The sequence below is a fragment of the Podarcis bocagei genome (assembly GCF_964188305.1).
Source record: "Podarcis bocagei genome assembly, chromosome: 12".
Taxonomy (NCBI): Eukaryota; Metazoa; Chordata; class Lepidosauria; order Squamata; family Lacertidae; genus Podarcis; species Podarcis bocagei.
The window spans coordinates 41,018,095-41,045,989 of NC_138137.1; the positions used below are offsets into that span (position 1 = coordinate 41,018,095).

A 27,895-nucleotide genomic window follows, 5' to 3' on the forward strand; every position below is an offset into this window, starting at 1 on the left:
CACAGTCTCTAAATATTAAAACTATATTTTTCTTTATATGCAAATAACCAGTTAATTAGCTAAAAACTAACATGATTCATCAAATCAATTTTTTGTAACTAGTTGGCTGCCCAGCTTTTACTTGTTAGCAAACACTTCTTGAAGTGGTATGCATGGAACAAACAAAGATACTGTGATGAAGGGAAGGCTTGACAGAACAACTTAACATAAAGCTGTGGCTCAAACACAAAGGACAGCAGGACTGAATAAAAGGAACACAGCAAGTGTTAAGGAATTGGACAGATTGATGTGAAAAGGAGGAGGCCAATCTAAGCTTCAGGAATGTAAGCCTAGGAAATACAAATCAGGAAAACACATTTTATTTTGGTCTCCTCCAGAAATGTTCTGGCACTTTACAGTGCTAGATTAAAGCCAGTTATGCAGCAATATTTGATAATCTGGAGTGTGCAGCTTTTGGGAACAAGAAACGAATTTTTCCAAGTAGATGTGAAAACATGACCCAGTTCTCACAGATACATCACTGTCAATTTGAGTCAGTTTGACTGCAGTGGGGCTGTTCTGCAATCACTCCGGTGTGATTTGTGATAGTGCCTCTGCCTGTGTGTCTCGGAGGATCAGTTCTTTGTAAGCAGCAATCTGCTCTGGACCACAACTTCATTCTTTCCTTTCCCTTGAATGATGTGCTTTCATGCAGATGTGAGAGCATTTCTGGGCAAAGTGTGGAAGGAGCATCTGGATTATTATTTTTTTGATATTATTTTTTTTTGCTTTTGGACTACATGTCAACCAAGACAGATCTGCAGACAACAAAGGAAGTGTTCTTTTACCAAACATGCCATTTCATTTCTGAAGAACATAATCCCTGAGAAGTCAAGAAGGCACGGTTCAAAAAACCTTGGCCCTTAAGTGCTCTCTAACCCAAGTTCTCCTAAAATGAATGGAGGCTGGACAGTGTTTTGCGAAGGGTGTTCCAGAAAGGCCGCCATGAACTTTGTGCTATCATTACCTAGTTGCGGAAGGCAACTTTGTCCTCCAGTAACCCCTCGATCTTTGCCTTTAAAAGGGGTGTGGGGGTACCAGGCACTGTCAGGACTGACCCAAGAAATTTTGCTGCCTGAAGCAAAGGATAAGATGGTGCTCCCCATTTCATGTACAGAAGCCTGATTGTAATAAAACCTCAAAGTGGTTTACACAAAGAAGAAACCCATAAAATTTGGATTAAAATAACTATTTGAAACATTAAAAAACAGTCAAACAATAGGCTAAAACCCAGATTAAAACATATGCCAACCTTTTACATGTCTGGATAGGCTTGCCAAAACAAAAATGTTTTTAGCAGGCATTGAAAAGAGTGGAGAAAGCTGCCGGCCTGATGTCAATAAGCAGGGAGTCACAAAGTATGGGTACTGTAGGACCGAAACATTGATTTCTCACAAATGCAGAGCAGTTTTTAGGTGGAACCTGTAACAATGCCAGGTCTGCAGACTGGAGCAGTTGCATGGGTTTGCATGGGTGATATAAGAAGCTGTCTTATACACAGTAAAAACATTGTCCCATCTAGTCTAGTAATGTCAACACTGACTGGCAGCAGCTCTCCAGGATTTCAGGCAGGGGTCTCTCCCAGCCCGACCTGGAGATGTTGGGGACTGAGCCTGGGACCTTCTGCATGCAAAGCAGGTGCTCCACCACTGAGCTACAGCCTCTCTCTTGAATCTTCCTTCAATGTTGGTGATGAGGGAGCAGCCTCCATTGCACCTGAAGGCAGCAGGTTAGCCTAGGCAAGAGAGGCCACGTGATACACACAAACCAATTTCTCCTCCCAAGGCCTTGCTGCCATCTAAGTTGGTCACCTCACTCTGCTTAAAGGTAGGGCTGTCTCTCGGTAACAAGCCTTTCCCTTCATATAACTGGCCTTCTTGCAGTCTCTCTTATCTGAAACGAGAAGTGAGCTCGGTTGGGAGAAAAGGGCCTGGACGAAGAGGCAAACCACTGGAGGAAGGAGCCTGCTCCTTTCCCAAGAAATCCCTTTGTTCTGGCAAACCGAAATCCTGCAAAGGGAGCCGAAAGCTGCTGTGACTCACCTTTCCTGATCCTCCACCCAATATCTGTTTCTCCCACCTGAGCTCCCTTCCAAAATCTGAGCCTGGCTGAGGAGGATGTAGTTTGGGCAGTGGGATATAGGGAGATGCCTCCAATGCGATTATGTCCCACCTTGGTTTAAAAACACGCAGATCTGCTGCAATCACACCTAGTTTAGCCCGAAGATGCTCAGTACAAGTGGGGCAACCAGGCCAGCCCATCTTCAGAGATGGTGTGGGTCACACAGGTAACAGGGCATAGCTCATTCTTACCTGCACCAAAGTCATCTGGGAGCCAAGAGCCAGCAAGATCTTCTCGGTCTTAGTGGGGTATGGGTTGTCTCGGTGCTTGTACAACCACTGTTTTAGTGGCCGTGCCATGTCCTGCAATGCTTGGCGCTTGTGCCTCACTTTCCCACTGTTCTGTCGGGTGCTGTACAGTGCAAGGAGAAAGAGGTAGGTTTGAGAGGATTATAGCCAGGTGGGCCTGTCAGCATGCTCTGTTGTCTCCTATATTCCTTACTCTCAGCACCATAGCACAAAATCACTAGGCAGTCAAACTCCAAACCAGATGTAGGGTGGGGAAACTGGGGATTTGTGAAGGGGAATGTCTTGGGGCGGGGGTATCCTCCATGCCAAATGGAAAAAGATGCTGGAGAAAAAGAGATAAATGCTGTACGAGTCCTGTGCTTACTTAACTCTGGTAGAGGGCACCTGAAGGCCTATTTGAAGCGGCATGATACTGCTTTAAATGTATAGGGCAGATGGGTCCTTAGTTATGGACCACTTCAGTTCCATAGCTCTCAGTGGAGCACATCTGACTTTAGCTAAATGAATCTCCCTGTTGATTCAGAAGTGAATCCCACTGTGTTCAATAGGACTTGCTCCCAGGATTTCAGTGCCTTTTAGTTAGTGTCTGTTAGTACTTGCAGCTCCCAGATATCCTTACCACTATACACTATTTCCAGCAACCCTTGGAAGCAACATAAAGAACCTGGCTGATCAGACCAAAATTCCATCTGGTCCAGATGTTTCCAAACATCTCTGAGAAGCCCACAAGCAGACAATAATCCTTTCTACAAGGGTCTAAAGAAACCCACCCCACTTTTAAATTGCTTCATGCATTAAAGGAATAGGTGAGAATCTGGATGTGCAAATTATACATAAGTATGCATTTTTCAGGTTTTTCCACCAAAGGAGCTCACTAGTCACAAATAAGTGGAGAAGGACTTGCCACATCTCTATTTCTTTTTCCTAGCCTGCATGGAACACCATAATGACATTAAGGAATATTTACGTACGCATTGCATTTGTTTGCAATAAGCAAGCGAGATTCAAGGCCGTCGCTCAGGGGCCAGAGGCAGAGGACCTGCCAAGCTGAAGGCTTCAGTAACTTGAACTGTTCTGCTACTGCAGCTCTGGAGCCGGCCTATGGTCTCTGAGCATCTTATGAAAACAACAAGCCTTCCCCGAGTAAGGAAGCTGCTGAAACGCTGCCTGACCTTGGAAGAGCGATTTAAAATAATAATTCTTAAAGAGGTAGACAAAACAGTATTTGCTAACAGAAAACACTTGGTATTTGACATAAATAACTCTTTCGCCTCTTCTTTTATGTTGGGCGAGCCTGCAGACTTTGAGGGGGATTCCCCTAGTGAGCCTTGGGAGGGGAGAGAGCTGAAGGTAAGTCAGGAGTCAGAGCAAGCGAGTACAGCACAGCTGATGAACGCTCTCTCTCACACACAGGCCATTCCTTCAACTCTGCCTTATATAACAACAACAAGAACAACAACAACAACTTATTATTTATTATTATTTATACCCTTCCCATCTGGCTGGGTTTCCCCAGCCACTCTGCGCAGCTCCCAACAGAATATTAAAAACACATTAAAACATCAATCATTAAAAACTTCCCTAAACAGGGCTGCCTTCAGAGGTCTTCCATACGTCAGATAGTTGTTTATATCCTTGACATCTGGTGGGAGGGCGTTCCACAGGGCACACGCCACTACTGAGAAGACCCTCTGCCTGGTTCCCTGCAACCTTACTTCTTGCAGTGAGGGAATTGCCAGAAAGCCCTCAGCTCTGGATCTCAGTGTCCGGGCTGAACGACTTTGAATCATGCTCGGAAACATACTGGGAGCCAATGTAAGTCTTTCAAGACTGGTGTTATGTGGTCTCGGTGGCTGCTCCCACTCACCAAGGCTCTCCATCAGTGGTGCACAAGAAAGCATGTACCAACAGAGGCATGGGAAGAACCTAGCACTGGGCTGCTGCACACAAACTACTCTGGTAGAGCAATGGGAGCAAAGTCAGCTTACTGGTTATGGTTAAGTGCCAATCCAGAGGTGGAAGCACAGGGATGCATTCAGTCCTTTGCATTCTCCTCAAACCATCCCACTTGGGGCTCAAGTTCTTGGGTGGGTTCTATGTGCAGCAAGACATGCATTCCAGAGCGATATATAAAGCAGCGTTCCCCAACCAGATGTTTTGAACTATGACTCCCATCAGTCCTCGCCAGCAGGGTTGGGACCGTGATGGGGTCCCACGATGGGAGTTGCAGTCTACACCACCAGGAAGGCATCAGACTGGGCAAGCAAACCTGCAGTGAGGGCTGCAGAATCAGTTTTGATCATTCCCAAGATGCGGGCTTGTTCACTCCTCGTCAGAGGAGTAGAAGGGGTAACTGTAACTAATGCAGGGGTCCTGCAAAACTTCAAGGAGCCAAAATAGGGCCAGCCTGACCATAGCCTTCCTCCTGTAGAAGATTACTTATTGCAAAAATTGCTGGGTGCTTATGAATTACCAAAAAATAAAAAATAAAAGCTAAATTCCAGACAGAAGCTCTGCCACTGTCCCTTTCAAGTCCCCCCAGTTATCTACAATTAATATCAGCACAGACTGTTAGAACAAGACTTTTTAAAAACAGGAAAGGAAGATCCAAGTCCAGCTTGTTTTGGTATTAAAGCCGTCTGAACATCGGATTACTCAACATGTTGCAGCAGTCCGTTTCCCATGCTCCTCTCCAATGCTCCCAAGCACACATCTGTTTATGGTCTAGTTGCCATGAGAGCACCACCCTTCCTCACATGTCAGGAATTTGCACATCAAGATCAAGCCAATCTTAAGTGGAATTAATTTGGCCTTCACTCACAATCCAGTGATGATAGGCCATTAATATTTTAGCTCTGCTCCAGATAATAAAACACTCATAATGGAAGACGTGATATCTGTTACCAGATAATGAGCTGTACCTGGAACTTTTCACTGGGTGAAGGAGAAGGTTTTGCTTGATGGAATGAATGCACATTCCTACACCAACAGAAGTCCATCCAGTGACAGGTATTAACAACCTTTTTAGACATCTGCTGGTTTTTCTGGCACATTTCAACAAATGCCAAGCCCGGTCTTGAGCATTGTTCAATGGGACTTATACCCACGTGAGTTTGCATAGGATTTCAGCCATAGTGCCCTAAACAACCGCATGCACAAGTTCATATCTAATCACAACCTGATTAGAGACAAAGGGAAGTTTGTTCCTGACAGAGAACCAGCCAAGGATATTTTGATGGCCAAAGTAGAAAAACCACACACACACACACACACACACACACACACACACACACACACACACACTTTAGGCTGAGGAATAATCCACCTGGATGTTCTGCTGCACACAAACCCTGTTTTAATATCTTCAAGCTGCTCAACAGCATGGCTCTGATTCATTTCACTAGGACCTGAGCAGGATAGCTTCCACGGGTCAGATCTGTCCTTCTCCCATTCTGCTACCCTAATGACTTGTGGCTTGAGATTGTAATACCAAATCACTTCCAGAAGGTGCTGCTCTCAGGCTACATCTGCGGCTTGTTCCATATCTGCCCCCCCCCCCAATTCCCAGTTCTCACCTTTTCTTTTCTTTTTTAGCCTCTTGGGCTTTTTGCCTTCTAACACTTTATTTGAAATCTAATTCTGCCTGAATCAGCTGGAAATAAAATCTTGATGAAACACAATCACCCTCTTGCCAACCTGAAATGCTATTAGAAGTATGAGCTGATGCAATCTTTTAAAATTGGTAACTCAGCTATAAAATATATTGTTTCAGTCTTTAGCATTCTGGACATCTCTTAAGCACCGTATTAAATTTATCGAGTTATCGCTTGACTACAGATGCGCAGCCTGAGCTTACACATGTTTATCCTCAGGCTTCTCACCTTTTGTTCAGTGGAACTTGCATGCAAAAACAAGAGTGTCTAGAATTATGCTGCTGAAAGATGAAATGGGGGCGCCTCTCTCCCTTCTGCCTGTCCCTGAGCAAGCAGAGTAAAACTGGGTTATTTGGGGCATGTGATTTTCAATGCTATCCTAACTGTATCTGCTGAATTCAGTGTGGCTTACTCCCAGGTAAATGGAGTTGGGATTTCAGCCTTAGTGTGTAGCAGATGAATTATTGGGTAAAAGCACATTGTTTATCCCAACGTGTCAGTCTTTGCTGGCTGGGACTGAAGGGAACTGTAATCCAAAACACGAGGTCACCACATTGAAGGATGCAATAGGTGTTGTAGCAATTAATACAAAACAATCTTACTCCTGTGTTCCATTCTTTGGAAGAAGGCAACTTTTAATAAACTTTTGTAATACACTGTAAGCAATGCTTTTGCAAAATACAGGGTTGCCAACTTGAATAAATAATTGGGGGTGGGGTCCCAGCTGAGCCCCCCCTTGCATCATCAATCACAAGACATGGCACATACACACCATTTGAATGGTAATGTCCATCAATTGGGGGGTGGAGTGCCCCCCAATATTTTATTGGGGGAGCAAAGGGACCTCGGCTCCTAAGAGTTGGATCCTATTGCAAAATACATTTTCTATATTTAAAACCCCCCGGCAAGAACTATAGACAGCAATAATCTTGTCAGTCACTGTTGGTATGTCCTCAATCCAATGAACTCTTTTGTTAGTTGGTTCAGTTACTGTCTATTACACTGTCCATTGGTGGTTTGCTGCTGAACCACATGGCCTGTCTCTTAGTATTTTGCTATAAATTCTAAATTTATCACTAGAGTTTACTTACTTCCAGATTTCATGTTTTGGATTTAAATCTACCCTTAAATTACTTAACTTTCAGACAGCACCCTCTCTAATCCTCTCTTTCACACTCACACCATATGCAGGGAGCAACCGGTTTCTAAATGAAGCCCTAAATTTGATACACTTGTCTGTAATCACTCCAATATTTTTACACCACTATCTGCAATACCATAAACGTTTTTTTTCTTTCTGCGAGACAGCTTCACTGAACACCACAGCGGGATTTTACATAAACCTTTGGACTAGGATCTTACAAACATCAATGGAGGCAAATGCAAATCATGGGAATTTGTTTACAAGTCCTCATAAGAAGGGTGGGTTCTCTAAAGCTATTTAAAGTGCCCTAGCTGTTCAGAAAGGGAATGTTTGTGGGGCAAAGTTTTACAAAGGCAAGTAAGGGATTGAATTCCTACAAGGCAACATTTTTTTGGTTATTGTTAAAAAAACAAAAAAGAGCCTATGCTTATTGTTATTTGTGAGCTGCCTTGAGAAACTGAACTGTTTTCAGGTCCGGCTGAAAAGCGGAACATAATTAGGATTAATCCAACAATGCAAAGCTTCCCACATGATCAGAGCTGCGTCTCTCCCACCCCTCGCCTTCCAAACCATCGGCCTGGGGGCTCCTACCCTGTTCTCCTATGTCGAAGGCTGAGGTTGTCTTTCATGGACGGGCTGTCAGGCATGAGGACCTCCGGGTGGGCGGACACGTCCAAGACCCCGGCGTAAGGCCGGCTGCTGCTCCTCTCCCTTTCCTTGGCGGCGTCTTCGAAGAGCACTTGGCTGCTGAGCTTATTGAAGACGATCGTGTTCATGGTGGCGGGGAGGGCGCGCGGGCAGCCCGGCGGCCGGGGCTGAGGAGAGTCTGGTCAGCCGGGGCGAAGGAGGCGCGCGCTCTTGCGCTTCAGGGGCGCCGAGGACTCGACGGGCGCTGCAAAAGGAGGAGGAGAAGCATCGGGTTACTGGAAGGGGTGGGGGAAGCAGCTGAAGTCGCCGGAGACGCCAAAGCCGAGGAGATCGAGGCCGGCGGGTTTGGCAAGGGAAGGGGGAGCGGCCCGCCGGGGCGGCGCGGAAACGAGCGCGCTTCCCTTCTCAGTGCGCCAGAGCCAGGGCGCACGGTTTGGGGGCAGCAGGCACGGGGGGGGGGCGCTTTGGGGTAGATGCCCAGAGTCCCATGCAACAGAAGGAGCAAGGGCGCCCTTCGTCCCTACTCAGGGAAGTAAGGCGCATCCCTATCTGACTCCCCCACCAGAGCAGGACTCCAAGCGCGCCGCTTTTTGACCCACCATCCAAAGAGCTGCTGTTAGAACTCGGTCTTAGAGGATGCGTTTACACGAAGGCCTTTTAAGAGCCCGATGGGTCCCGAGCATAGCTGTCAACGTTTCCCTTTTTTAAAGGGAAATTCCCATATTCCCGAATAGGATTGCTCGCAAGAAAAGGGAAGAGTTGACAGCCCAAGCCATTTCGGTCCCCGCAGATCAAGGGGTGGGGGGTGGGGTGGGATCCTGCGGCCCTCCAGATGTTTGCTGGACTCCAGTCCCCATCATGCCTGACCATGGACCGTGCAGCCTGCGGCAGATGGGAGCTGGAGTCCGGCAACATCTGGGAAGCCACAGGTGGGTGGCTTGGGGTGTCAGGACCCACACTCAAAGGTTGCCCACACACACATGACATCTTTCTTTAAAAAAATAAAGGAACTTGGCCGTTTCTTGAATGGAGCTTTAGCCCACAAAATTTAAGTCGTATCCAAGTTCACACGCAATGCGAGGTAGGTGGGAAGCCAAGCCTCCATTTCCATTCCAAGTCAGTCCAAAGTGCCATTTAAACTTCGTTCTTAAGTGATGGCCCTGGTCTAGCAGGTGTGGAGTGAGCGTCTCTTACTGCAACCCTCCAGCGTTCCTGGATCTTGGGGTTGGCGTGGTTGTCTCCTCTCTCAGCCTAGAAAGCTGCCTTATATCGAGTCAGACCTTTGGGCCCCTCTCGTTCTGCATGGTCCCACACAGACCGTGTCCAGGGTTCCAGTCCTGCGTGAAACTGAAGCTGGGATATTTTGCATGGGAAGCAGATGCTCTACGACTGAACTACACTCACTTGCCTTTAATGCAGAAGGGGTGGGCGGGATCTTGTTTTCAAAAAGCATCGCTTGAGGTTTAAAGCCCAGTGATGGCTGGTACCCAGAGGCGGAGCCAATGACAGGCAGTGACTTTGACTCCATCTTCTCTCTTCCCTACTGAAGGGCAACACTGAGACGACAGAGGAGGAAGCTGGCAGCCCGGTCACCCTCTAGACTGGTTTTAAGGAGGAAGAGAGGCAGGTGGAGGCGAGGGCAGGCGGAGTGTCCCGTTTCCCCCGGGGAACCAGCATCCGCTGTAACAAAGCCTCAAGCGTACACGTCAAAGTCGACAAAAAGGACATAGGCAGAACATTTCCTCCCCGCGGATCTTGAGGCGTCCATAGGCTTCCAATCTTTCTCCTTGCGCGAACTCAAGGGTGGGGGGTGGAAACGAGGAGAGGCCACGGTCCGTTTCCCCTCTGGCCATTCTCGGGCGAAGAAAGTCAGACAGAACCGCTGGACCCATTGAAACGGGGTTGTTGAAACGGGGCAAAAAGCGGGGTGGAAAACCAGGAATCAAATGAATGTATCTTATAATAGGCGTTCCAGGTGAAGGATGGAAACGCTTAACATTTGGAAAGGTGTGAGGGCGCTCAGACTTTTCCAAAACTGAGGTGTAAAAAGGCTCTGCTTTATCCCTTTTCTTTCCCATCCAATCCCTTATTAAGGAGCAGGTGCCACAAGCAGCAGCCCAGAGGTCTGAAAGCGGGTTGTTAAACCGCAGATGCGTAAAGATCGAGAGGGCATTTTCTATCTGCGGTGTCAAATGCGCCTCGCTGCTGCTGTTTGCGCCACGTGTTGGTAAGGGGCATTGTGTGTCTGGGATAGCGAGACGTGTCTCCAACGTTGTCTCTCTCTGAAGGTCCTCTGGGCCAGGCGTCTTGACAGGGGAAGCTCAAGGGAGAATTTCAGCCTAACGTGTGAAAAGGCGTTCTCGTGAAAAACACGTTAGGCGCATAGAGCAGGCACAGGCAAACTCGGCCCTCCAGATGTTTTGGGACTACAATTCCCATCATCCCTGACCACTGGTCCTGTTAGCTAGGGATCATGGGAGTTGTAGTCCCAAAAAACATATGGAGGGCTGAGTTTGTCTATGCCTGGTTTAGAGGAACTGCGAGGTGCCGGAGCTTTAGACCAGCGGACGACCCGAAAACCTCCATCATATGACCCAGGCTGCAATGCATTGAGACCCTTCACGCGTGTGCGCGCACAGAGCCAACGCTTAAAAAACACCTCCCACATCTTAAACAGCGGGCTCCCAGTTCAACTTGTGCTTTAAATGAGCATCCTCTAGATTTCAGGGACCCGTTTGATGGAAGGCCATCAAACTGATAGCGCACAAAAGTGAAAGGAAATATAGGAATGGAGGCGTGCGCACAACCCTCTCAAGTGCAGACGAGGAAGATACTGGACCTGTCAAAATGGGCCAACAGATACCCGCTCTTGGGGCGTAAAGGAGGGGGATAAAACAGTGTAATAACCATATAGTGTACACACAATTGTAGCTGTTGGCATCCGTCTGTCTGCAGTGCGCCTTGGGGGGGGGGTGTCAAACCCTTGGAGAGTTACAGCGCCTGCGGTGGCTGTGGAGACCGAAACGGGAGAGAGCGCAGTGACCAGGAGTTGAAGATGATGGTTGGCGGGCATCTTCCTGAGAACCGGACCGGCAGCCACCCGAAGGGGCGTCTCTTTGCTTCGCTCCTCAGTCCGTCCCCCCGGGGCCAAAGCATCCCTTCTCGCGGCGGTGTATTTGGGTGGCTCCCAGATCTCCTCTACTGGCTTACACTTGGAGAAGGGACCGTCCGCCTCTCCCTTCCCGTCTCAAGCCGGCGTCCATAGCACCCTGACACACCTCGACCATTGTGTCCAGGCACAATCCACGCCGCAGGCTGTCTGATTCTTGCGCAGGATGCGGCCGCCCGCCGCCCAGCTCTGGCCCCGGCGTCTCCCTTTCCCTCTAGGCCGAGGATTTTCTTCCCACCTCGCAGCCCGGCGGGATCCGAGCCATCCGCTGCAGCACGAGCAACGGCTCCTCATCCGGGAGAGGGGTCCGCCTTCCGCGTGGTTTTAAAAACAAGATCGGGGCTCTTTTCTTCCTCGGGCTGCTCCCGCCCCCCCCCCATCCCCCGAGAGAGAAAGTACCACTTTCTCCGCCAAGCAGCCAGCGCGCGGCCGCTTTTCCTCGGCCGAAAACGTCCGAGTAACCAGAGAAATTAACTCGACGGGCCACTGTCAATATTTGCAAGGATGTCGTTCAGACTCTTGTTTGACTAGTGCGCATGAAAAACGAGCAGGGCCGAGATCCTAAGAACACACGCGCGCGCCGCCGGATTCGCCAGGGCTCCAGTCCAAGTCCGCGCGTATTGAGGACCAACTCTCCCCCTGGACACGCGTGTCTATGAGCGTGTGACTTTGTGTACAGGAATGCGTGCACACTACAAGCGCCTCTTTATCCTGCTCCGCTGGGTTTTCTGCCCGCCTTTTTGGATCCCACCCAACCGCAGAAATTGTCCCTTTAGGATGGCTCCTTGCTAACGTTTGTAGGCAGGTGGTCCCTTTTCCCCTCCTTGTTTTGCGAGGAAAAAGCCTCGCCCTGCCCCTCCCCGTCCAACACCACCGTCGCTTAGGTTTAGCTCAGGAGGGGGGCGGGGGGGGGCTCCCACGTTACAAGCCGTGTAGACAGAGACCACGTATGAATCCGAGGCAAGGACCACAGTTGTCAAAAGGGAGAATCCCCACTCTTTGGACAGATGTTGGAAGAAATCTATTTCAACCACGCTGATAATAGGAAAGGAGAGTGATGGAAAGCAGTCACTACACTGCGTCTCAATGAGCTCTTACAAAAACATAGGAACCAAAAACGGCGGGAAGGGGGAGCGGAGCAGGTCCTTGAACCAGCGTCAGCAGCAGCAGCCAGACGTCTCTAATTCCTCGTTAACACACAGCACGTCGGTGCCTACAACGCGTATCCTAATTTATGGGGTTTGCAAACACACGCGCGCGCACAACTCGAACTCCAATGCCCCAGATTCCCGGGGACTCGGAAAGGAGCAGAGCGCCACGACCCCGGGATGCCTGCAGAGAGACCTGCTTCCCGCAAAGGTCGTCGCTCCGCAGAAGCCTCTGGGGCGCCATCGGCAGGCCGGTCACATCCGCTCCTCCGGCGCCGCAGGACAGCAGGCGACCGACCACGCAGCGCCGCCCGCGCCACGAAGGGGGACAAACAAGCGAGCGCCTCTCTTGGGTCGCAGAGGCCCCGGAAACCCAGGGCGGCGCAAAGCGGACTCGCCCCGAATGACATGGATCGCTTTTCACAAGACACCGCGCAGGTATCCAATGAGAAGGATGCGCGTCTGGGAACGCCAGCGCGCTCGAACGGGCTCCACACGAAAACCAAAACCATTCCGGGGCCGCTTAAAACACACCACGGAGAGGGTCCCTCTCTCTTTTCAAATCGCTTTCAGTGGCCGCACCTCCTCCTTCCCGCCGAATTATGCCATTTCAACCCAGTTTAAAACACCCTAGTTACCTTCGCGCGTGCCCAGCATAGGCGTCGCGAGCCGCAGTTACGCGGGCGCGCGTTCCCTCTGGGCTCCTCAGCGCCGACAGCGCTTTGCCCGCTCCCGCCCCCCCCCCCCTGCGCGGGGCAACTGCACGCTGCCCTCTCGCGGCGGCGCTTTTTACAAAGGGGCAAAACTACTAAGGACCCAAAACGCAGGGGAGTAGAAGGGAGCGCGACCAAGGAGCGGGGGCAGGAGGGCACGACTCTGTATCCGGGGCAGTGGCGGTGGTGGTTGGCCTTGCGCGAGCGAGTGTGGGAAGGTGGAGAGGTCAACCCCCCCCCCCCGGCCTCCGGCGTCCTTTGGTTTGGTCGGGTTCAGTCAGACAAATGACGCGCGCGCACCTTTCCCCCAAGCCAGGGTCCCGTGGCCGTACCTGGCGCCTGCGGCTGAGGGTCGCTGCTGCTGCTGGTGGTGGTGAGGTGGGTGCGGGCTGCCGCTTTCCTCGCTTCCTCGCTTGCCCGGCCTCTCCTTCTCCCATCCCCGCTCCCGCCGCCCGTTGTCAGCGCGCGCAGCAGCCCCTGAGAGCTCCTGAACCACAAGCTCTGACCGCGGCCGCCGCTCGCCTTTATTGCCCAGGCAGGAGCTGCCGGGCCCCGGAACGTGAATAGCCGCGCCTTCTCATGTTTCCCCTCTGGCCAGCTCAGCCCTCGAACATCCTCCCCCTGCCGTATCCAGCTTCCCGGGCAGCTCCGGCTTGGAAAGCCCGCGGCGGTGTCTGTCAAGGGGACGACGAGGGGGGGGGGGGGGAGGAGCGGGCCCAGGCTCGGCCTGCCTTCGTCTGCTCCTGCTTAGTGGAGGGCAAGATGCACCTGAAGGCCCTAAGAAGAACCCGGGGCGTAAGAAGCAAGCTAAGGTCAGCATTGTCTTCTAGGAAAACCAGAGGGCTGGAAGTAGCCTGGAGACATCTCAGAGGTTGCAGATCCAGTGAGAAGTAAGTTAAATGCCCCATGTATAGAATTGCAGTCTAAATCCATTGTGCTCACCCGGATTTATTTCTGAGTAAACATGCTTTGGTTTGTAAAGTGACTATCCCAGGTCTCCACATTTGTGTAAGAAGCCCCATTGGATATGCTGGGACTAAGCTCTGAATAAACACATGCAGTATCTGGATGGGGATGGGGTTGCAGGAGAGAAGCCCTTGTCACCAACAGCACCATCCTAAACATGTTCAGAAGTGAGTGCCAGGATGCTCAATGAGACTTGCTCCTGGTTAAATGTTTGCATAGGGTCCACAGCCTGCGTGGTCTTGTCGCTTCCTTGGAAGAAGCTGGAGAAAGAGAAAATCACTTCTAGATGCTTCAGAAAATTATGGCTGCTTCTGTGCAGGTGACTCCCAAGTCTTAAAAGAATAAACACGATTCTGCACTTTTCTTCCTCTTTTGCTCTTTTGCTTTCCCATTAGCCAATCACTTCTTGATACATAACTCGATGCACAACTTTTTTTGTAAACCATAATGAATTGTATCTATTTGTGCTACAAAGATCAATCTACATCCCCGCAGGTGTGCCTGAAACTGATGCTTTTCCATTGGCAGCTGAAGACTTTTTGACAAGTCCTTGGAAGGGATTTAATCTCTTGTAAGCGATATGTCAGTCATATCCTGTATTGCTGCTGTTGTGTTTGTGCCTGAAGCAGGAATGTTTTGTTAAGTCAATGCTGGCTTGTATTTTAAAGGGTTTTAGATGCTGCTGTTACGCTCTACTGTTTTATTTCGTTTTTATGATTTGTAACCTGCCCAGAGAACACCCAGGGAAGGGCAGACTTCTAAATGAATCCAGCAAGTCCATGTGTATTTTGAGCTACGATTGTTTTAGGCAGCAACATAGCCTATTATCCATGTGCAATATATAGCAGTTTCTTCCTCTTACCAGGAATTACTGGTAAGAGTAAGTTTCTGTTTATTAGAAGTATTTGTTAGTCCCAAGCAATGGATGACCATTCTCTGCATCAACACTAAATTAAATGCTAATAAACCATTTATCACATGAAGAACAATTTCACCATGCTTCATACCACCTAACAAAGCAAGGTAGAGAACAGGTTGCAGTTCTGTGTAGACTTGCGTGTGCTCCACAGGATCGGGCAGCAAGTGGATTTCAAAGGCACAGTTACTGCCTCACACCCACTTTCATAGGCGCCGACTCCATGGGGCCTGAGGGGGCCCGAGCCCCCTCAAAAATTCGTTTGGGGGGGCAGAGCCCCCCCCAATAATTTAAGAAAATTATTAGGCACCTTGCCAAAAACCGCGCAGGGGACTCCGGCGCGCGCCTCCCAAAGTGACCGGGAGGTCCTGAGAAGGGGCGGGCAGGTCGGTCGGTCAGAGGAAGACCCCCAGCGGCAGGACTTTAGAAAGGAATGGAGCCGTGGGGCCGAGGAACGGCGTATTTGTCGCCGGCGAGGGACCGGGGTGAGGGGAGAATGGAGGGGACGGGAGTTCCCGCCGCCGGAGCGGGGCTTTTTTTCTGGGTTCGGCTAAGGTGACGTTGGTAGGAGGGGGTGGCCGCCTCCCGGCGTGAAGCCTGGGGAGGGCAGGCCGGTTCTTGCATGCAAAAGCACCACTGCCATCCTACCGCCAGTATGGACCCCGGTATGGGCCCCCCCAATATTTTTTATAAGTCGGCGCCCCTGCCCACTTTAAATTCTAAGCTTACGTACAATTCAGTGCTGCTCCAAAGGAGCACTGCACACATATGTTCCTGCCCTCATCAATATAAGAAATATTGCCCCAGGGTATGGTCTGTGCTGAGGCCACACAGATGCACTAATTTTGCTGAAGCCTGTGCCTGGATGCTTTAACAACAAAAGATGAAGCGTTGTGCTGAGTAGCAGAAGCTGGGCATCTATGTTTGGGTGTCATAAACAGTGGAGTCAAAAGAAGATGAAATGCAGAAAAGTACAGATAGTGATAATTACATTATTATCTGTGACCATTTACCAAAAAAAAAAAAAAGTCATTGACAGCCCAGAAAACCCTAGTAAGCTAATTAACACATGCAGCTTTCTTAGTAGTCTGCAATCTTGGAAAATGGCCCCAACACCAGCAGCAGTAGCAGTTTTGCAGAAACTTAGGGGGGGGGGGGATCACTTATATGATTAATTGAAACTGCAGTTGTATACTCAGCTTAACCAAGAATAAGCACCACAGAATTCTTTGTGGTTTACATCTGAGTAAATATAGGATAGGATTGTGTTGCTATGCTTTGGAAGACATGATTTGATAAATTGTTGCTGACTGGTTTTGCCTCATTTATTCTGTTGTTTTACTGGATTTGGTGTTGTTTTATGTTTTAAGTATTGTAAATAAGATTGCAAGTTAATATTGAAAAGCAGGTGGTTGTTGGTGTTTAAATGTAAAATAAACACATGGCTGGAGCAGGTTAACCAAGCCATCTATGCCATCTTTGCTCTGTCCTGAAAAAAGAGGGAAATGTTTCAGTGTGATATAGAATGTATACTCAGTGGAGAACAACATGATCTCAAATATTTATTCAGTACCATTTATATTTACATAGTATTGTTAGTGTACATTTTGATTAAAGATAAAAGAATTTTAAAAAAATCTTCTAAAAATAAAAAGAATTTAAAAAATTCTTCTAAAAATGGCACAAAGTAGTGCCAGGCTGGGAAGTGGGAAACGGAATTGTGTGTGTTCTTTGCTAGTGATGGCATCAACACATGCCAATAGGTGCTTCTGATAAATTGTGCAACCATATATATATATATATAGAGAGAGAGAGAGTATGTGTATAGAATTGCTCCTTTGGCTTAAAGCTGAGTTTTCCCAGTTGCAGAACTTATAGCACTATCTTAAAGCATGCATGTTCAGAAATACGTGCTGCTGAGTTCAGTGAGATTTAGGTTTCAACCCTATATACTGGACGCAATGGGGTTTCACTTCTGAATACACTGATTCATGGCATTGCACCGCAATCCTAATGCCACTTACCGGGGAGTATGCGCTATTGAATTCAATGGAACTTACATATGGCCTAAATTTAGAATTGCAGATTTATTCTCTGTCAACAGAAGAGAACCTCCTCTGGACAGTGCCCAGCGACTTAGTAAATGTTTAACATTTCCCATGCCAAACCATATAAGGCTGAACTAAGTTGGTTGTATTTAGTACCCATTGAAATCGATGGAACTTAATCATGACCAAAATGTCCCATCCATCTGAATGGAAATTAAGTGCACCTAACTTCATCAAGGTCCAGCCCACAGTCTGGACTTTTTAAGCCTGATTTTTTTCTTAAATGAGAGGAAACTCTTTAAGTCTGACTCTATAAATGTTGCGAAGAGAGAAATATTACATTAAACAATAACTGGCTTTTTAAGGGCTTATTTAGGACAAATGCCGCATTCAAAAAAAACCCCACCATGCACAAGTTGACTGTAATATATTTAACAAGGTACATAATGTACATTTGCCTCTTCTTCCCACACAGTCTCTCCTCTGCCAATATCTCAGTTATTGGTCTATTATTACTTTCAATCCTAATTAATACCTTAGGGCTTGTTGGCAGTAGTCAGGCATTTCAACGCTATGTTCTATAACCTTACAAATGTGCTGAAGTAAGCAGAAGTTAGGAAAGTGAGGTCCAGGACAGAAGATCATAGGACTCTTGTCAGATACAAGAGTGCCAAATACAGGCTATAGCTTGAGGCCATGGCTCAAAGTGAAGGGCAAATAACACATACAGATAGAAGCACGATCGGAATGTGGCATTAGCTAAACAAGGTGTCTAACTTGCCACTGATAGATGCTACAGAACACGCTAACGCTGACTTATGCAGTTTGTTAGCAGCCGCTTTGAAAGCCTGGTGTTAGACATCTTGGGAACACTCTCCTTGAATACTTTCTCAGCAGACACCAGTTCCAGTTCAATCTAGTTGCACTTTGTTGCATGCGGCAGTGGCCGTGGCTGGGGGTGCACATCCCCATGTGCACCAGACCCATCTATCGGTACAAGAGGGCAAGGGATAGGATATGAGTCAACACATTAGCCACACAGATCCATTTCCCTTGCGGGAAATGATGGATTTCTTTTCCAAATGCCAAAGTTTATTGCCTTTTCGTGTGACGACTGTTTTCCGAAGAACATGAGGACATCCTGAATCAAGCCAGTGACCCATCAAGTCCAGCACTTCTGTTCTCACAGAGGCCAAGCAGATGTCTGTGGGACACTTGTCAGCAGGTCCTGAGAACAGCAGCACTCTGCCCACCTGGGATTCCCAGCAACTAGCATAATGCCTCTGGCAGCGGAGATGGAACACAACCATCACAGCCAGTAGCCATTGATACTCCGTCGTAAAAGGAGTTACGTTATTCTGCTCTCCATTTCTATACTGTATTTCATCTAGGGTGCGATCCACAACAACACTGTATGGACAGTTGCCTCCTTGACCACCAAGGCACCAAACGGCCAGCCATATTTGTTGCAACAGCATCCAACTCTGAACAGTGGGTTTACCTTACCCTGAGGATGCACGCAAGTTGCTTAAGGCCACCACAAAAAAATGTTCTCTTTTGTTCTGCCATATTTTTTAGTCAATGAACTGGGTGGTTTCTCAGGGACAAAAATGTGGTCTCAGGCACCACAAAGTGCCCTTCATTTAAAAACAACAGTGGGTTTATTTTTAAACCTGAGACCTGCACCTCCCTACCTTGTTGGTTAAAACCGATCGCTTCTGCTGAAACCACAGGAATAGTACTAGAATGAACTCGGCCAAAGAGCTGGTTTATGTCTGTAGTACTTCCTTGTGTGATGCACAGTTGATCATCCCGTCTCATGTGAAATTTTGTTGTGATCAGACAGATTCATAGTGAATATATCAATAACTATGAAACGTAACAGGCAAGAATGGAACCTCCAGAAGCAGGTGCAGTATCTCTGATTACCAAATGCTGGAGACAAGGAACAAGGAATGGCTATCAGCATCTTGCACAAATTGTGAGCATCTGTGGGGTATCTTGGTCGCTTGCTTCTGCCAAAGCAAGGGTGCTGTGCTGGAACAATCTTTGGACTGAGCCAATTGGGCAATTGTTACCTTCTTAAACTATACTGTCTCCCCGTTATGAAAGCCAAGACAGAGCTCTATGTACTGGCAGCCTTTGTCTCTCTATTCATGGTTTCAAAAGAAATAAATCCTGCCACCTAGATTGCATCTCTGAGACTGAATTGGGAAATACAACCCTGCTGCCACACTTGGTAGACAAGCTGTACAGACGGGGAACAAATTAAATTGAACCATCTCACTGCCTGGCTGGAAAAACTAAGAAATGAAAAGAAAAGTCCAACTTCTGGAAAGCAAGGCTGTTTGGGGTGGGGTGGGGATGTACTCTGTGGGGGAAGCCCTGCCAAAGACACCGACAGAAGAGCAGGAGATCTTGGCACCAAGGCAGCACCATCCATGCCTTTAATGTAGTGAGGTCTACCAAAGAATCACATGTAAAATATCTCATTCTTTCTTACACACACACACACACACACACACACACACACAGTTTCCATATTCCATTCCTTAGATCAGAATCTGGAGGAAAAAAAGTTGTTAATGAAAACAAGGTTAACTCCTGTTTCTATTTTCAGAGCTTGTTTAACATTCAGCATGGGATACAGAATGCAAGACTTTGTGTTTTTAATTAAGGCTCCTTACCCCAAACTTCTGAAACGTAAATCAGCTGCTCTTAGCTAGAGAGCTGGCTCCTAACTCTGGTCCAGCCATGCTTCATCCTCTCTCCAGGCGGGGGGGGGGGGATATGACAACAAGCAGCTGCTTCTTCAGAATCTACAAGAGGTTAGCAGAAAGCAATCCATACTCAAATATCAGCTGTGTGTGCTGAGGTCATGTATAAATGGAAAGGGTTGAAGCTGAAGTTTCGGAAGGGAGGTCAAACCTATTGCAATAGACCCAAAATCAAAGTTCATGATGAATCCACCTGCACAACCCCTGTTGGGATGAATGAAGGGAGTACAGAAAGATAATGTAAAATTATAGGAGAGAAAAAAAGACGAGTGCAACAAGGAGTTAAAGACTAAAAGAAGATGGAGATTTTGTAATCAGATGAGATAACGAATTACCAAGAAACATTATTATCTGAGTGGATTCAGATGTCAGATAGAGCATATTTCAAAACGAGATCGTGTTTCCTTGGGATTCGCTGTTAAGGAAAACTTTAAAACAGAGACAAGATCTGTAAATGCTTCCAAATATTGGGGTTAGGGGGGCATTGTAAACCGTGTAATGCTATTACTGACTGAAAAGAGCAATGAATCAGTTTTATAAGCATTCTGTCATTAGTGATGCAACCCTTAAATATGTACTTATTTCCCTCTTGTTGCTAGCCAGATTGGTTATTACAGAGATAATGCTATTAGCCTCACAGCAGATTCAGTCAGATTAATTTGCTACAAGCCATTGGTCACCACAAACATACAGATGTACCAACCATCATCCAGTAAGTAACAAAATCTTCTCACTATTTTTTTAAAAATGAAACCGTCTCAAGAATCTCTTCCAGAAACCTATCCCCAGAGGACATAGGCATGAAACAATACACTGCATAGTGAACAATATCTCCCACATTTCTCTGTCCAGAGTTATAACTTGCAGGTATTCCAGAGTATCTCCCCTCTAAATATACTGTGGGGATAGCCTGAAGTCTCAAAGGAGTAAATACTTTCCTCATCACATCAACAAATAATTTTTAAAGATAGACTGGAGGACCATAATTAGATTTAACAGAACAATGCTAACAGAATGGTGAGAACGGCTTAGTTTGAAGATAACATCTAGCTAACAAAAAAAGCTGCATTCTTTAGCTTTATTTTTAATACACAGTTTCTTCAGAATTTCAGACCAAGAATCTTTCCTGTTATGATGCGTCAATACGCTTTTTTTGCTGTTGTGGAATGTTTTCGGCACATTTATGTGAGAAAGCGATATTAAAAGTAAAAATAAAATAAATCCCGTATGGCAGGTGTGAAGAACCTCAGTTCGCGGGGCCGAAATCTCTAGGCCTCTCTCTACCGCCATCAGGACTCTCATTGACTAGACCATGCTGCCTCTCCACCAGCCACTCAAGTGCCCTTTGGGGAAAGGAACTAGGCATCTTTCTCCTTCATGCCTCACAAAGTCCAAATTGCCGAGACTCTGAAATCAATACTTCCTTCTTGATATTTCAACTTTGTTCTGAGAGGGCTTTGCGAGCGAACGCTCTGATCCCAGTAAAGAAGAGAGGAGTCTGTTAAGGGCTCGGTTGAGGGCTGCTGCGCTGGAGACAGTTGCCGGCTGATGTCATTGATGTATGGCACTAGTTTCCTGGTGTTGCATGGTATTCCATCTCTTTGACATACTGCCTTCTGCTTGCCATCTTTCCCTCATTTCCTGCGGTTTGTTTGGCTTTCCTCTTTGCTTTGGTTTTCATTCATACTTCTCTTCCCATATAAAGCACTGGTGATATTTAATGAACTCTTTCACCTGATGAATTGGGCATTATGTGGCCTAGCGGTGGCAAGTCCACTTGGCAAGTGTACCACACAGATCAAGGCCAAAGTATGAGGTTGCGCCGGTCTAGTGTGCAAGGATGTACCTATGTAACCCCCATGTTTGGTAGATCAATGCCTAAAGAAGAACCACTTGGATTCAAAAGTTGCCAAGGTCTACTTGTTCCAATGAGAGATAACTTTCACACACACCCAACTCTACTTGTACTGAGGGGTTTACAGTAACTCAGGAAAAAATATTCCCTCAGGGCGTGCAGGCTGATGTTTGGCTGCTTGAGGCAAAGAACAAGATGGCGTCCCTTTCCTCATTCCACACACGGAAGCTGACCAGAATGACAGCTAATCTTACTTCAATGCTGAAAACAAGGAGCTGATTTAGTAAGACCATTGGTCCATATAGTTCGGTATTGTCTACACTGACTGGTAGCAGCACTCCAGGGTTTCACGCAGAGGACCCTCCCAACCCTGCTTGGGAGAACCAGGGATTGAACCCGGAACATGGGCAAAGCGAATGTTCGCAACTGAGCTATGGCTTTTCCCCACTGATGGTGGGGCAATGTTGTCCACCAAACCCGAGGACAGCAGGCTAGCTTAAAGTAGGGTTGCCATAGTTCAGAAAGTGAAAATCCGGACAGAAAAGTTGGCAAAGTTGTTGAGATATTTTTTAGTTCTGCCCAAAGTTGCTGAGCCTTTTCTTTTGCAAAATCGCAAAAAATGAATATTTTGGAGCTATTTATGAGGAAACGCCATATGTCTGGATTTTCCAGGACATTTCCTTCTGCCGATTTCTGCCAGGACACTACTTGTAACCAAACAATTTAACCCCTGTGTTGCAAACAAAAGTCAGTAATATCCAAGGCAACATGATGACGAAATACAATGATACAGTATCAATATACACTCTTTCTATAATATATGAAATCACATAAACAGAAAACTTGTGAATCTCTGAAAGTCACAAAATATGCACTCGTAATGGATTCTCTTGAAAACATAAAACCAAATAAAGAGACTTATAAGACTTATGTTTATTTGGTTTTAGGTTTTCAAGAGAATCCATTAAGAGTGCATATTTTGTGACTTTCAGAGATTCATAAGGACACTGCTTGTAGCTGCAGTATTCCGGATATGTCCAGACGTATGCCAACTCTAGCCTGAAGGTCACAGGGCTACCTTCTCCTGAGGAGAGCTGTAGCCACTCTCTCTCTGCACCATCCACCGCTTGCTGCCCCTGTGTCAGCCACCTCACTCTGCCTGATAGTTCATCTGGTTGAAGTGAAAGGAAGAACAGGTGTGCGAAAGAGGGATGAGACAGGTTCTGGGATCATGGAACTGCAAGAAAATTATCTATGCAATTAAAGGGTGAAAGTGTAGAAAGTGCACTTTTAAAAGTTGTGTGAAAGAGATTGTTTTATGAAAGCCAGTGGCCTCCCCGCCCCCCGCCCCCAAATTAGCAAATTGTCAAATCTGGCTGATTTGATAGACCCATCTCCTTACCTGATGAAGTGTTCTGCTAACACAGTTTGCTAGTAGAAAGCACATAAACACCAACCTTAAGAGGTAAAATGCCAAACTTTAAGTATGTGGTTCTTCAAATAGTACTCAAAATCTGCTACAGTTATTGAGCTGAACTGCATAGCATTTCATTTAAACGCAATATTTTGTCAGTCCTGGTAACCGAAACTGAGAGTGCCACCTATTGGTAATGCTGGGGAATTGCAAATGGAGCTAAGAGAGCCTTGAAGTCAACTCAAGAAACAGGCAACTAACCTGCTCCTTATGCAGTCCTAGAAGTTTCAGGTCAGGTCCCCCCACCCCATTTCAAAACACTTCTTTTTTCCATTTCAAAACATGCTTTGAAATGAAACAGAACTATGAGTATGTGATATTTCAACACAATGACACTCCATAAATAAGAGTACCATACCTACACATAGCTTGCATTCATACCATGGGTATGGAACTGTAGCTTACCCCTAACAAACAGAACAGCCTAGAGTGAGGTGGCTGACACAGGGGCAGCAAGCGGTGGACGGTGCAGAGAGACAGTGAGTGGCTACAGCTCTCCTCGGGAGCAGGTAGCCTTGTGACCTTCAGGCTAGAGTTGCCATATCTGGAATACTGCAGCTACAAGCAGTGTCCTGGCAGAAATCGGCAGAAGGAAATGTCCTGTATGGCGTTTCCTCAGAAATAGCTCCAAAACATTCATTTTTTGTGATTTTGCAAACAAACAAACAAACAAAAAAAAAACTCAGCAACTTTGGGCAGAACTGAAAAATATCTCAACAATTCTGCCAACCTTTCTGTCCAGATTTTCACTTTCTGAAATATGGCAACCCTACTTTAAGCTAGCCTGCTGTCCTCGGGTTTGGTGGACAACATTGGCCCACCATCAGTGGGAAAGAGCCATAGCTCAGTTGCGAACATCTGCTTTGCCCACGTTCCGGGTTCAATCCCTGGCATCTCCCAAAAAAGCTCCAAGGAAGGAGAGTCTACCACCTTCCAAGGGAGTCCATTCCACTGTCAAACAGCTCTTACTGTCAGAAAGTTCTTCCTGATGTTTAGTTGGAATCTCCTTTCTTGTGATTTGAAGCTGTTGGTACTGGTCCTAATCTACAGAGCAGAAGGAAACAAGCTTACTCCATCCTCCACATGACAGGCCTTTAGATATTTGAAGATGGCTATCATATCTCCTCTCAGCCTCTTCTTTACCAGGCTAAACATACTGTACCCAGTTCCCTCAACTAGGCTGTGTATACAGCACACCTTTAAAGCACCCTCCCATAGAATCTTGGGATCTGGAGTTTACCCCTAACAAACTTCCTTGGAGCTTTTAAAACAGTGGTTGGATGGCCATCTGTCACGGATGCTTTTACTAGGGATTCCTGCATTGCAGGGGGTTGGACTAGATGGCTCTCAGGGTCCCTTCCAACTCTACAATTCTTTAATTCTGTGATTCAAAGCTGCCCAAGTGTTTGAGGCCAGGTTCCTGTGTAAATACTAGGAAAGAATATCTACAAACATCATTTCCCTCCCCTCTCATGTTTGTGTTCCCCAACAGGGTGAGGATAACACAAAAGTGAATTGTCCTTTGAGGAATTAAAATGGAAACAGTACCATAACAGCAACTTAGGAAACTCATAAGTAAGAGGATATTGGACTGATTGAAATGGACAATGAACGCATTCTCTGCCGTACACTATTTTTCTATTAGATGCAGAAGGAGCAGTGGCAGCCTGAGGGTCCATTCATTATATATGTAACACTTCTGCAGTTGAATCGTTTTCACGCCAGCTGAACGATACTTTAGAGCTAGTTGTTTGCATCCCATCTGGGGACTTCTAACATTAAAATGACTTTTGCTCTAAAATGGGGGTGGGCAGGTAGCTGGTAGGAGGCAAGACCCAGACTCCACATTTTAAGGGTTGGAAAACTAGATGGGAAATTAAAAATGCTCACATGCACATGCAACTAGGATCTGGACCACACTACTGCTGCTGCCATGAATTTTCAGACTTTCTCCTCTAGAAAACTGAATTAAGACACATTGTCGGAAAGGTACTGCTGAATTTACTCTCGTGGCCTCAGCAGACTGGGACTGGCTACCCTGTAGTATGGCCTATGCTTTGATCCTTGGTTGCCACTACCACTGGGCAGCACCATAGCAATGAGAGCTCAATTTATGCCATTGAAGGGGAGCCATGAGGTGCCTGCAAAGATGCCTTTAGTGGTTCACATGGGCCAGTGACCACATTAGTAGAAGCCAGCTACCAGAGAACTCTGTGCAGATTCAACCATCATATCTATATCTTGGATCCCCCTTTGCACGAGTTACCTGATTGCAGCGGTGGCCAAATTCAAATCTTAATGACTGCAGTTTATTCACAACTTTATTGGCAGAACTTTCTTCAAAACAGAACAATAACATCAAAGATGCATCCAACAAATTCTTGAAAAGAACTTTAAACAGGATTGAGATCAAAACTCTATCTCTCCCCTGTCCCAGACTCCTCCACAGCCTGGAGGCCGTGTGCTCCTGAAGAACTTCATTATTTACATCCTACTTCCACGGAGCCTGGGAACAAAGACTCCAACCCACTACCCTTCCAAGATGGCGAACTTGCAATTTAATAGCCTCCCATGTGATCTAAAGTTAAATACCTCATCAGAGATACCAGAGAACAATAACAGTTGATTATCAACCTGCCTAGGAGTTTAGAGAGCTCCTATTGTTTTTCTCACTGGTGAGAGCCAGTGTGGTGTAGTGGTTAAGACCTTGGGCTAGTCTCGTAATCTGGGGAACCGGGTTCGCATCTCCGCTCCTCCACATGCAGCTGCTGGGTGACCTTGGGCTAGTCACACTTTTCTGAAGTCTCTCAGCCCCACTCACCTCACAGAGTGTTTGTTGTGGGGGAGGAAGGGAAAGGAGAATGTTAGCCGCTTTGAGACTCCTTCGGGTAGTGATAAAGCGGGATATCAAATCCAAACTCCTCTTTAGCTTCAATGACATCTCCCAGTTAAACCCTTTCAGCAATACACATATGCATTCTCCATTTCACTGCCAATTAAGCAATTATACTTAACATAGCACTGCCAGAGCTGGTGTGCCAAGCAGACCTTGCCTGAGAAGGCCAAAGCTTTTTCCACACTGGGTGACCCACCCCCCATGCAGATCCAATGCAGAAAGTGTTTGCTTACTAAACCTGCTTAATAAAATAAGGTGCTTTCACAAATCCACTTTTGAATACAGATATTGGGTCACCTTGTGATGACTTTTCCATCTCAAAAAAGGTCACGTGGACTAACTGCCCCTCTCGCCGTGCATCCATTATCCTTCCTTTGAGTGCGAAGCTTTCTTCATAATGCTCTTCTAGGAACAACCTAAGATTAAGAAATCTGTTACCTGATGCAGAACTCTCATGTGCGGGATTCCTGGGACCTTTGGAGAAGGAGATTTGTACAATTGACTACAGTCTTTGTTTTCTCTTGTTTTTGTTTTTAAAAAAACACACAGAAAAGATGAAACACACAAGTTACTTGTATTTCATGTAAATTTGGATAAAACATCTGCGTTGCCAAAAATAACAGCAGGAGCTGGCAAGGAACTGTCTAGCAAAAGGGTGTCTGGCACAGAACAAAGAAGTAAAACTAGAACAAATACTAACACAGAGCGTAACCCACAAGGCTCCCTCGCTTACATAAAATAGGCATCTGTTCTGACCCATCAAGCTTTAAGATAGGGTTTGATTAAAAAGTGAAGGTGACCGGGGGGGCGGGGGCGGAATCAGCTTGTTAAGAGTAGCCTATTAAAATGGGACAGACAGATTCCTTCCAGGAGAAGTGCTAGTATGCTGCCTTCAGCATCTTGATAAGAACGGCACAGTGCTGAGTGGTGTAGAACATTATAGCCTAGCCAGAGCTGTAAAATATAATTGGTGAGTCTTTATCTTTCTTCTTGGTGAGAAATTCTATACAGTGCCGGAGGAATGACAACAGAAATGATTCCCGTTAGTCTGCTAGGTTTGGGCCAAAAAATTCTCCTGGCCTAATTCCACAAGGGGTTTGGGGGGGGGGGTTATTTTTTAAAGTGTGTGTATGTGTGTAATGAGGCTAACCTAGGGTTTGGCCCTTGAAAGGTAAAAGGCAGGTCACCAAAGCCCTAGAGTGGGGTTGGGCTGTCTGAGCCATAAGTGTGGCTGAGCCACACAATCTCTCTCCCGCTCTGCTATTCCCGAATCCAGGGGAGTGTGCAGAAAAGCTTAAGAGATGACAGACAAGGAGACCGCAGCTTTTCGGCTGGGGAGCAGTTTGCTTTCCAAATCTTGGAAGTCAACTATGAAAACAGCCAATGCAGAAATATTGAGCTGGGCTGGGGCAAGCGGCTTCAGGATTGCCACCACGGTTGGCAAGAGATGTGACATGATGTCACCCTAACTACTATTTCTGTTATTTGAAAGACAAAGAGCTTAATTGAAGTGAAAAAAGGGTTTGCGCCAGCCGAGCACTTTCCAGGAGATTATATTGGTAGAAGTGGGAAAACCAAGGGAGTTTAAATGCCTGCAGACAGTGAAGGCAGTAGGAAAGCACCTTCGAACCAGAAAGAAAGAGCAGCAGAAATAGCCAGTGAGGCAGACAGAACAGAAGGTGTAGGCAGAGGAAGGGCGGAATAAGCAAGGAATAGAAAAATACATATAGAGACTCTCTCTCTCTCTCTCTCTCTCTCTCTCTCTCTCTCTCTCTCTCTCTGGCTTACTGAAATGCTGAGGGGTAGTCTAGTGGTCTTGATTGATTAATGATTATAATATCAAGAATTGCCTCATCTATGCCACACTTTCAACATAAAGTTCTCAGGGCAGTTTACAAAACATAATGTCATTTTTTAAAAAAAGCATTAGTTGCAAAAATAATAATGAATCATCAATTTAAGAGCAGCATTTGAGTAGCAGCTTTTTAAAAGGCATTGTGAAACAAAAAGTGTCTTAGTTGGAACAGGAAAAATAACATAATAGGCCTTCAGGAGAGAGGAATATTAAAGGTGGGATAAC

General features: G+C 46.7%; 1 protein-coding gene and 1 long non-coding RNA gene across 3 annotated transcripts in view; both read right to left on the bottom strand.

Moving 5' to 3' along the window:
* MKX (mohawk homeobox) overlaps positions 1-8,030 on the bottom strand; it is a 53,347-nt gene extending 45,317 nt beyond the window's left edge. The window contains exons 1-2 of one of the 2 annotated variants that reach the window (XM_081164130.1): positions 7,797-8,024; positions 2,352-2,511 (exon numbers count right to left, since the gene is read on the bottom strand). In XM_081164130.1, the coding sequence (XP_081020256.1) occupies positions 2,352-2,511; positions 7,797-7,981 (345 nt within the window). In that variant the 5' untranslated portion in view covers positions 7,982-8,024. Of the gene's footprint in view, positions 1-2,351; positions 2,512-7,796 lie in introns of both variants that reach the window. The other variant, XM_081164131.1, reaches the window with a different exon arrangement.
* The window catches only part of LOC308569894, a 173,845-nt gene that overhangs the window by 47,690 nt on the left and 98,260 nt on the right, over positions 1-27,895 (bottom strand). The window lies entirely within an intron of this gene.